The sequence below is a fragment of the Oreochromis aureus genome, linkage group 5 (genome assembly GCF_013358895.1).
Source record: "Oreochromis aureus strain Israel breed Guangdong linkage group 5, ZZ_aureus, whole genome shotgun sequence".
Classification (NCBI taxonomy): Eukaryota; Metazoa; Chordata; class Actinopteri; order Cichliformes; family Cichlidae; genus Oreochromis; species Oreochromis aureus.
In genome coordinates, this window is record NC_052946.1 from 2,003,009 (window position 1) to 2,014,213 (window position 11,205).

Below are 11,205 nucleotides of genomic sequence, written 5' to 3' on the forward strand. Positions count from 1 at the left end.
GTCCTCGAATTTATACAAATAGTAAGTTTATAAGCCGGCGAGGAAAAAGACGGATCCCATCTCCGAGGATTAGCAGCTCTCTCCGAGAAAAAAAAAAAAAAGATTACTGTGTTGTTAACCAAATGAAAGCAGGAGACTCACTCAGCTCCTCCAAAGGGCGATTAATGATGAAAACACAATTGTGCAGCAGTTTTACTGATGGAATGGTTTCATATTTACGTGCCATCCCCTCTATAGATTTGTCTCCCTGTCACCCAGTTAGGTGCTTGGGTGCCCGCTCATGTCAAGAGACAGTGATCTGCACTGATGAGGGGCGGGCGCTGCCAAGGTCTGACAGAGAGCAGTCGGCTGGTTTCTCCACTCCCATCTGAACAATAAGAAGGTAAAGTGCAACACAGACGTAACTTTGGCTTAACTCGGTGTCCAGGAGCTCCGGCTACAACATTTCTTACCCTGTGTTTCCTCCTCCTCCTCTTCTTCTTCTTCTCCTTAACGAGCCCTGTAATGTCTGTTAATTTTGTGTGCGCTAGTTAATGAGCATTAATCCATCACCCCTGGATGCTATTGTTGCGAGGCGGGGGCCATTTGAATGCAAATGCGTGACACTGTGACAGCAAGGTGCTTATTAAACTGATGTGTCCTCCTGTCTTTTCTGCTGGGAGCTCAGGGGAGTGAAAAGACGCGGGGCAGCTGGACTATACCGGGAGTTGCTCACACCAAGTTCTGCTCGGCTGCAAAGCGAAACTACTACAGCGGCAACAAAATGGCAAGTTCAGCCTCTTTAGACACGGTGATGTCCTGCGGGAGGACTGCGCCGTCCGCGGCTCCCAAAACGCTGGCTTTCTCCATCGACTGGATCATGTCCAAGAGCTCGGAGCCGAAAGGGAACGCGGAGGAACGTCCAGAGGGGAAAAAACTGCTAGGGCTCTGCTCCCCAATCCCCTGCATGATCCCGCTACAGCCCTTCAGCTACGACCTCCAAGCCAAGGCGCTGATGAGCTATTCGGAGCTGTGGAGAGCCAGTTTTAGGGGAACTTTGTGCGGGTCGCCAGCCGCTCCGTGCAAAGGAAACTGCGGGTTGTGCGGCAAAGCGGATCCGAGCCTGAAGCAGCCGCTGCTGACGTCAGGGAGCAGGGTGGTAAAACCTCAGGTCCTGAACCAGGCCGTGGCCGTGCCTAGCAGTGGCTCGCTCTACTATTTCAATTACCTGGATTCTGCGTACCAGCAGTCGGAGCTGCTGGCCGGACACTGGCTCTCCAGCCCGCAGGCCCAGGCTTCTCTGTCGGCGCACCACAGACTTTTGTTGCTGGAGAATGCCAAACTGGCCGGTGTGGGGACTGACAAACTGCCCACACCTCAATACCCACACAAGGAACATCTGCCAGGGCAGCTGGACCAGATAGTGAAGGAGAGTCAGGGGCTGACAGCTGAGAAAAGCGGCATAAAGACTCACAGCAAACTCAGCGGCAGCGGCAGTGCGGACGGAAAACCCAAAAATTTCACCTGCGAAGTGTGTGGAAAGGTACAGTTTTCAAACATTTTTCTACATTGTTATTATATTCTATATATTTTATATAAAACATGAACGAATGCGCCAGCATCTACACATCTATATAAACTCAATAATGAACTTTTGAGGCCGATGTTAATTTTTTTTCTTAGTTTTTTTTTCTTCCTTTTTTCTGACACTTGTCTTTTTTAGAATAATGTTTACTCATATTTTGTATGCCTTTGTGTCGTCCGCAGGTTTTTAATGCGCATTACAATCTTACCAGACACATGCCGGTGCACACGGGGGCCCGGCCCTTCGTGTGTAAGGTGTGCGGTAAAGGATTCCGGCAGGCCAGCACGCTGTGCAGACACAAGATCATTCACACGCAGGTGAGACACTGTTTCACTGTGACACTTACAGCTTTGACTTCACTTTGTTTGAATTATTTTCTCTCATTTTGACCTGTAAGGAAAAGCCTCACAAATGCAATCAGTGTGGAAAAGCGTTCAACAGAAGTTCGACGCTCAACACTCACGTCCGGATCCACGCAGGGTACAAACCGTTTGTCTGCGAGTTCTGCGGGAAAGGCTTCCACCAGAAAGGTAAATACTGGGCGCTGGTGTCCTCTTTAATCAGCGGTGTTATATTACTGACTGGAAATTGTATCCTGGTGTGATGTTTCCTATTTTCCACACTGCGGTGATTCAGTGTGTTTCTGTGCAAACGAAAAAAAGTGCATATGGGAAAAGCTCTCTCTTAAGCTCGTGTCATTATTCCACGAATTTATTTCACGACTAGAAGGCCAAATCTGCTGCCGTGCAGCCTAGTCATTATTTTGCTGGGTTGAGCAGTCAGCTCTAGAAATACACAACTCGGTGGAGAACTCCCTCAATCAGAGGAGACGTGATTGAAATAATTGCTACACTGGCTGATGGACTCTGTGCTTTAATGGTGCTGGATGCTGTTTAACGTTGTTCTCGCGCACATTGTTTAGAATAGAATAAAATTGCCCTTTATTGTCATATACAACGAAATTGTGGGTTCTCAACTTGACCACTGTGCAAAAAATATAAATAAGAAAAAATGACATTCTCATTTTATTTTATTTTGTTGTTTTTGTTAAGCTGGGCTTGAGATTTTGAGCATAAGCGCGCTAATAATTTTATTGCATTATGCACGAGGATTCCGGTGATTTTGCCCGCTCAACATTGCGGGAGCTCGCAGCCGCGCAGAGCTCTTTATGCAGACTCGCTGGAGTTAGTGTGGCGAAGTCGGCGCTCATGCTCAACATTTGGCATCTGTGCGCTGCCGAAATAAATAACATCTGCGGTAAGAAGCAGAATAAAGCTTATCTGTGAAGTAATCAAATGGGAAATAACTGTGGGCTCACCGATGAGCACGAAGCGGTGGGTGGAAATGAGACATGTCACTTTACACGGACTAATTCTACCTTCGAGACTGTCGCATTTTCCCCGGGTCATTAGTCAGACCCCGGCAAAGTTGGAAACCGGCCTCCTTTTAGTTGTGGCTGCGCTTGATTTTGACAAAGTTTGACAACTTTTTGACTTCGGTACACAAAAAGCCGATTAACGAAGGCTGTGGGATGGAGGAGGCTCCAGCTGAACTGCTGAGGAAAAAAAATCGCAGTTGTAAAACGCCTTCCCTCTCTGCTTTGCTTTTTTAGAAATGTGTAGATGTTTAGCAGAAAATTACATTTAAATTTTGTTCAAGCGGTTTTATCTTTCAGATTCTCCTGATTAAACTATTTTCTTTGGCCAAATTGGAGTGAAATGTTTAGCTTTGATATAATTTCAGAATCAGTTCAAATAACTGACCTGGCGAATTTTTAAAAATGAATCCAAGTTCCCCTAAAACTGACTCTCCGCAGCTCTAAATGGCTCATCAGCGCATCAGCAGTGAAATCAACAATATTTCTGAGATATGGGGTGCATTTTTATCCCCCTTTTCTATTTTCTAATTGTGGTTTTAGACCGTTTTACACTGGAGGAAGGAAATCTGGTTATGACTGGTTTTCACACAGACAGATGCGCTTTTTTCGATTGACCTGGAGTTGTTTCTGTTCACTCTCACACCTCACCTAAGCATGAAAGTTTGATTTCGTGCTGGGAAAAGGCCACGGGTTTAATAGGCAGACGTTAAAAAGGTGGCAAAAATTCTAATGTCACATCTTTTCCCCTTTGAATCCTTTTTTATTTTTTTAACTGCTTCTCAGAAGAATTGTGAAAGTGAAAACACTTTGATAAAAATGACACAACAATAAGCTATATGAAACGTGGTAGAAGGCAGTGTGTTGTAATTCATATACTCTTATTTCGCAGGAAACTACAAGAACCACAAGCTGACGCACAGCGGGGAGAAACAGTACAAGTGCTCCATCTGCAATAAGGCCTTCCACCAGATCTACAATCTGACCTTCCACATGCACACGCACAACGACAAGAAGCCCTTCACCTGCGCCACTTGTGGCAAAGGCTTCTGCCGCAACTTCGACCTGAAGAAGCACATCAGGAAGCTGCATGACAATGGCTTCTCGGCGGCTTCAGAGGTCTCCAGAGAGCTGCAGAGCTGAGCCGCTGCTCGTTTCCTGCTATGACTTTATAGCGGGCATTTTTAAAGGCCCGACAAGGAAGTGAGGGAGTTCAAAAAACTGGACAAGAATCTTTGAAAAGAAATGAGGTAATCGGCTCCCGTCAGTCTCCCAGCAGGAATGCTACAGGGAACAAAAACAGACAAGATCCGCACAACGCTGTCGGGATGTTTTGGGTCCACATAGAATTTCTTTCTGCATTTCCGCAGACTGAAGGAGAAATGCCCTGTCTCCACGATGGAACTGTAAATAATGAGAATATTAATCATAATAATAATAATAACGTGAATCATGCATTGCCATGTTGTCTATTTCATTGAAAAACTGTTCCTGTGAATAAATAAGTTAAATTATATTGAAACTGAATGTCTGAGCCATGTTTGCATTTCGAAGGTATTTGAAAATAAAACAATTATATGATCAAAGTTGTGATCAAATGTTTTTGAACACTTTGTAAGGTGCAAACATGACATTTAGACAACGCACGTGCCCGCGAGGAAATGCACGTAAATGACGTAAATGCCGCGAAACATAAACCGGAACAACAGAAGTGTGTGAAATTCAAAGACAAACTAAATGAAGTAAAAGAAAAGACATTTGGAAACATAGTGAAAAAACTACACAACCTAAAAAATAAAATAAAATCAGAAAACAAAAATAAGATTTTTTCCCCAACCCATTTGCTTCTTATCTTTCATTAATTCTATTTGTTACATTTTTCAACTAATCTAAACTGGGAGGCACAGGTGCACGAGCGCAGACGTACTGGTATTTGGGAGCGCGGGTACTGTATGCTCTGCAGCCACTTTTATTCAACATTTACTGACAGACACGATCTTAATAATAGTGCATTTACACTTGACTCTGGCTTAATGGCACAAATGATCAGATATAACACGAGGCTCTTGAAAGCGAATTACATTAAGCAGCTAAACGGCCTCGGGAGAAGGAGCGGTGGGGGTGGGGGCCACGCCGTCATCCGGAGCCGCTCATCAGAACAGGAGATAATGGAGCACTCGGGCCGCAGCTCCTTATCTGGGCCTCCGCTTTAATAGAGCTCAAGTTATTCTCCGCACGGCTTCTGGAACAATATTATCCCTGCACACATTCTGTCAAGAGGCCGATCCGTGCTCCCAAATGGCGCTCATTTCATTAACAGCCAATTAGCGCTCACCCGGGTCGGCTAGGCCCTCAGAAGCTTGGCAGGGCTAATATTAGCAGATGAATGCCCCGCTCACCTTTTTCATCAGTGTGCACCAGACATCTGCAGGAAAATCTAGCCAGTCCGCTCAAACAGACTGTATAAAGGGCTCTGTGCTGATGTGTGCGGCTCTGATAACACAAACACTTAAACCAGATGATCTTTTATTTATTGGAAAGCTTTGCACAATCTCCACAATTTTGAGGTTTTCAGTCGATGCACGTGAACAGAACGACGCCACGCTGTTGCTGAATTTTCCATCAAATCACGAATATTAATCCTGTCGGAGGAATAAAGTCGATGTTTTTGTAATCATGTGGCATTTGTGCGTCACGCGCCACCTCTCAAACAATGCGAACACTGCTTAAATAATAACTTGTCACTTTATTTCCTGTTTCAAGAGTGGGAGAAAGGTGTTTTGTGCCCCACGTGCCGATAAACGACAAAGACTAGCAGATCCAATACTTGAAATATGACCTCGGTGCGCGCCTTCTCCATGCGTGCACGAGCATCCAGCAAACGGAATACTGTTACACCAGGCAGACTGATAGGATCTGTGTGAGAGGCAGGTTGTGTCTTTTACCAACGCAATGCGTGTGGTCACACACACACACACACGCACGCACTGACAGACACAGGAGTCCCGGGTCTGCAGGCTGTAGGACTGAACAACGTCTGCTCAGTAAATAACCTAAAGGCAGGTTGGCCTTTTCTCCGCACTTTTTCTTTTTTCTCCAGCATCTGAGCAACCGCCTCAACATCCACAAACACGTTAACTGACTGGCGCGCGGGAGCTTTAATTAAGGCGCGCCCACGCGCAGCAGATTAAAGGGTTTTTTTTTTCCTTTCTGGGGTGGAGCGCTAATCAGTTGTCAACAACATGAGGACATCTTTCTTTTTGCTCTCTCCACCACCGGGGGATCGCTGGGGGATTCAGGCAATTTACGGACTACAAAGGAGCTCGTCTGAGACAGGAAGAGAAGAAAAGCAAGAGGCGGACTTTTTGTCTGTCCCAGTGAACTGATTGTAAATGGGAGATTAGCGGGGAAGCTTCGCCAGTCCAGCAAGTGCCCGATCGAGGAGGAAGGAGAGAAAAGGACCAATTAAGTCTACCAAATGTTAACTTACACCAGTTTCCCCTCAGTTTAGCCCACATGAAATTCCAATTAAAGCGTCCCGGTAGCAGCTTTTTTCTTTCAAAGAAGGCGGAGGGGTTAGAGTGTTTGTGTCACTCTAACCAGCGGACAACGTTCCCACAATATCTGAGGCATAACGTAGGAGCTTGTTAAAGTAATACAAGGGCAATATGTAATGTTATCCCCAATACAAGGTTGTGATTCCTTGGAGCAGCAAAACCGCTAAATACTATGACTAACACCACCACAACAACTTCAACGGATGATGGTGATGGAAATGAAAACACAGTCAAACAACATTCAATCTAACAGCTGACTGTGTGTACTCTTCATTGAGCATTTGAATAAATAAAATTTTACTCAACTTGTTTTTATCATGCCCATGTAACCTAAGTCAGCTAGATTTATAGTTTTATATATCGTGAGCATTAAAATGAATTAACAAAGGAGAGTGCAGCAAATGCATTTTTCATATACAGTGCATGTTTGTTGTGCCAGTAAGACAAACAGTAAGTGGAAAGAACAGCAAAGATAACTACATAGTATAGTAGTTATCTTTAAAATGCTATATGTATGTACATACGTCCATATCAGAAATAGTTATGCCCTGTTATGGCCATCCCTCCCTTAGCCTGCTTCTGCTGGACTTTCCTTCCTGTTAAACGGGAGTTTTTTTCCCCCACTGTTGCCAAGTGCTTGCTCATAGGGGATGTTTTGATTTATACTGCAAGCATCTTCACCTTAAAATATAAAGCACCGTGAAGCGACTGTTGTGATTTGGTGCTATATAAACGTTGCATTTGCTTTTCCACAAGCACATCCAAAGTTTATACTAAGTTTGTGCTTAGAAAGGCTGGGACCGCTTTGTGACGTTGTTAAGAAGCCTTGCCACCCCACACCTCGTTAGTGAACCAATAGCCCTTTGAGACCATGAGCCTCTATTGTAAAGTACTGAGGGTTAATGAGCACTGGTTTCTCTTCAGTCTGTAGCTGTATTCCTGCTTTAAAGGAGAATCAATCAAAGGAAACAAAGACACTGACATGAGATGTTTAAAAACAAGATTATTGTACATTTCTCATAAAGGAGCTAGTCTAACATTATGTTTTCAGAAGAAAATGCTCTGATTTGGTTAAAAAAATACCAGAAATGCCAAACTTGCTCATCCAAAGCACAAAAAAACCAAGGTGATGCATAGAAATGAGCCACTCAAGATGCAGTGAACAGGCAGATTAACATGGGACAGCCACAGCATTCACTCACACCTCATTTAGATTCTTTTACAAAGTCATCCCAGAACCTTCCTCCACCAAAACCTCATCAGAAAGTCTTAAGGAGAGTAGTGAGGAGCCTGTCCCTTGGATATGCCTGCTCGTCTGGCCTGTCAAGGGCATGGCAGGCTGAGAGGATGTGTTTTGTGGCTGGGAGGGAAGCGGTGGGCTGCTGGGAACTGAGCAGTGAGGGAGCTCTCATCACTGATTTGTTGTCAGACTCCATTCTCTGACCTCCATCCGTCGGTCCATCCATGCAGCTATCTAGTCTGCAGCTCAGAAGCTGCGGGGGGGACCTGTGGTGGACGAGGGTGGCGAAGCTTCAGGTTTCTCTTAGTCAGTGACTGAATTTAGTTATTTTTATTGTTTGACCAATTTTAGGACAAAAACACACACCATCAAGTATTCACTGCTTTAATGCCACATTTGTTTCTTCAAAGTATAAAATCAAGGCAATTGCTTACAGGGCATAACTTTTAGCTTGTGCTGTATACTTTTGTTATGTTGTGTTTTATTAAACCACTTTCATTTTCTCAAAACATACCGAACACTAAGAATTAGCTTGTTTGCTAATCATTTTTAAATATTCAGATTTCAAAATCTGAATGATTTGGCGCTATATAAGTAAAACTGAAATGAAATAAAAAAATACCAACAACACATTAATAATGTGGCTAGGTATTCATTTGCTTGTATTTGTTTTAGCAGTGGTAGACTTTCCATAAAACAAAAAAAGAAAAGCACAAAACACATTTATACAAAGAGAGAAACATGAACAGCATTTTACAAGCTCTTCATCTATAATCCAGCAGATAGACTCTCTCCAACATCTCTCAGCTAAAGAGTTCCTGTCTAGTGTTCCTCTTAATTTGTTGTTATTTTATTAACTTTATCCATGTGTAAACTCTGAACTGAGCACAGCTAAGCAGTACTAAATACATGTGACTAAAACATTATGAAAAAGCACCCTTGAAGTGAACAAAAGATAAATTTTCAACTACTTTGGAAAAGATATTTCCAAATGGCTGTCATTAGTTTGAGTTTAGTGTTGAACGTTCCCAGATTAATTCACTACTTCCCGCTAAAGTGAGTGAGCTGCACCCACACACAGCAGCTGGACGTGGGTCTTTTTCTTATTCGTGAATTGTATGTTAGGTCATGTTCAAACTGCTGGCTATGATAGCCAAAGTGAAACAATGCAGTAACCTTAGATGGCCAAGTAAGGCTTCAACAGTGAACGAGTCTCCAGCTTTACAGCAGAACTGTAAAGCTGTTTGAATTGAATTCAAAATCCTGCTCCTCACATACAAGGTCTTAAATAATCAGGCCCCATCTTATCTTAATGACCTTGTAGTACCATATCACCCTATTAGAGCACTTCGCTCTCACACTGCAGGCCTACTTGTTGTTCCTAGAGTATTTAAAAGTAGAATGGGAGGCAGAGCCTTCAGTTTTCAGGCCCCTCTTCTGTGGAACCAGCTTCCAGTTTGGATTCAGGAGACAGACACTATCTCTACTTTTAAGATTAGGCTTCAAACTTTCCTTTTTGCTAAAGCATATAGTTAGGGCTGGACCAGGTGACCCTGAATCCTCCCTTAGTTATGCTGCAATAGACGTAGGCTGCCGGGGATTCCCATGATGCATTGAGTTTTTCCTTTCCAGTCACCTTTCTCACTCACTATGTGTTAATAGACCTCTCTGCATCGAATCGTATGTATTATTGTAGGGTCTAGCTTACAATATAAAGCACCTTGAGGCGACTGTTGTTGTAATTTGGTGCTATATAAATAAAATTGAAAAGAATTGAAATGAACGTAGAGCCCACAATTTTTGGATGTTGACTACTTTTCTTTTTCAGCGTGACTGCAAAGTGGTGATTTTTAAAAAAATATAATTTACCAGGTTAAATTGTATTAAGCCTAAGTTCTGCATTTTTAAGTGTAATTGCAGTTTTATCATGTTCTGTGTTTGATTGGACATAAAGCTGTCTCATTCAGACATTTTTACTACACCCCAGTACTTTCTTTGTAGAATTCACACTCCAAATAACAAAGAAACTTGACACAGAACAGGCATCAAACCACCAACCGTCTGATTAGAGAGTTTCCTACACTATCACCGAAGCTACAGACACCTCACCTGTGTTCCAATTCAATAGAGCATCTTTGGGTTTTTTTGTAGAATGGGAGCTTGCATTATGAATTTCATGCAAGTGCATGATGCCATCATGGATCACATTATCTGAGGACTTTTTCCCTCCACCTATCTGACCTAATGACATGAAAAATTAAAGTACGCAAAAGGAGCTCCTATATTGTTCTAGCAAAGCTTACCTATTAACATAGTCAGGGAGAGTATATTAAAATAAAAAGGTACAAACATGACAGAGTTCTATTTAACATGAAAAAAATGGCTGGGGCAGACATTCTGGTATTTGGGAGACAATGCCCTATTGGGTGCTGTAGAGAATTCACTCTCTATGGTGAGAGACAGCTACTGAAGTCTGCAACAAAGCCAAACACTGACACTATGTTACTGTGAAAAAACAAACAAAAGATGTCTATAACATAGTGAAGATAGAGATAAAAAACTGCACTCTTTGTCCAGCTAATTATGAGCCAATTAATTGAATGATTCATTTTCTCCATCATGCACTGGTGTTACTAAGCAGTGTGCCATCGTTGGGAAAGATCAGTTGATTTGGGGATGTCCGGTATCTCAGCGAATCCTTTTGACCTGACCTACTTGCTGACCTGCTAGAAAATGTCCAGTCCTCCTTTATTTCACGCTACCACGTTAATGATGAACTACTCTTCTAGCTCACAACATTTAAAGATCCAGTGAAATGAATTAAACTGTTCATGTTCATTCAGATGCATAAACTCACATCTAGTCTGGAGCAGTTGCAGTTTTGTTTCTTTCTTGTGGAGTGTCCCAGAAGAAAAACTATATTTCTTGTATTTGCTTACTGTTTTGCATTTTGCTACACAAAGCCTCTCTTCTAAATTAGCAAATACTCATTAAAGTCAAACTATCTATCAAGGATTACTGACGTTATTGGGCCACACTTCTTAATCTCTGAGTTCAGGTGTTAAAAAATGGATATTTTAAAGAGCTATCTGATTTTGAGTGTGGTTCCATAATGTATAGGTGCCTAGACTATGATTCAACTACAAAATTTATGTATTCAATCAGTAATTTGAAAAGTAAACTACATTACTTTTCTACAGCTAAAATTCAGTGAGCTCTTTTAAATGACCTATTCATTCACAAATGCTTGCATGGCTAGATGCTTGATTTTATACAACAATTCAAAGATTATGAGGTGTCACCCAACAGGAGGGTACTCGTTCTTTTCATATTTTTATTCTAAAACTACACGAGTGGCCTCCGTCACTGCAGTGACCCTTTCCTCGAAGGGTACAGGTGGATTCTAACTATGGCAGCAAAAACTAATCCCAGCAAAACATCACCACTGAATCCATCACTGTCAATAATT

General features: G+C 42.6%; 1 protein-coding gene across 1 annotated transcript; it reads left to right on the top strand.

The window, feature by feature from the left end:
• Positions 1-698: 698 nt before the first annotated feature.
• On the top strand, positions 699-4,468 carry fezf2 (FEZ family zinc finger 2). The gene is made up of 4 exons (XM_031728325.2): positions 699-1,522; positions 1,747-1,881; positions 1,962-2,094; positions 3,832-4,468. The coding sequence occupies exons 1-4, from the start codon at positions 764-766 to the stop codon at positions 4,080-4,082; spliced, it is 1,278 nt and encodes a 425-aa protein (XP_031584185.1). The 5' UTR covers positions 699-763; the 3' UTR covers positions 4,083-4,468.
• The last annotated feature ends 6,737 nt before the right edge of the window (positions 4,469-11,205 follow it).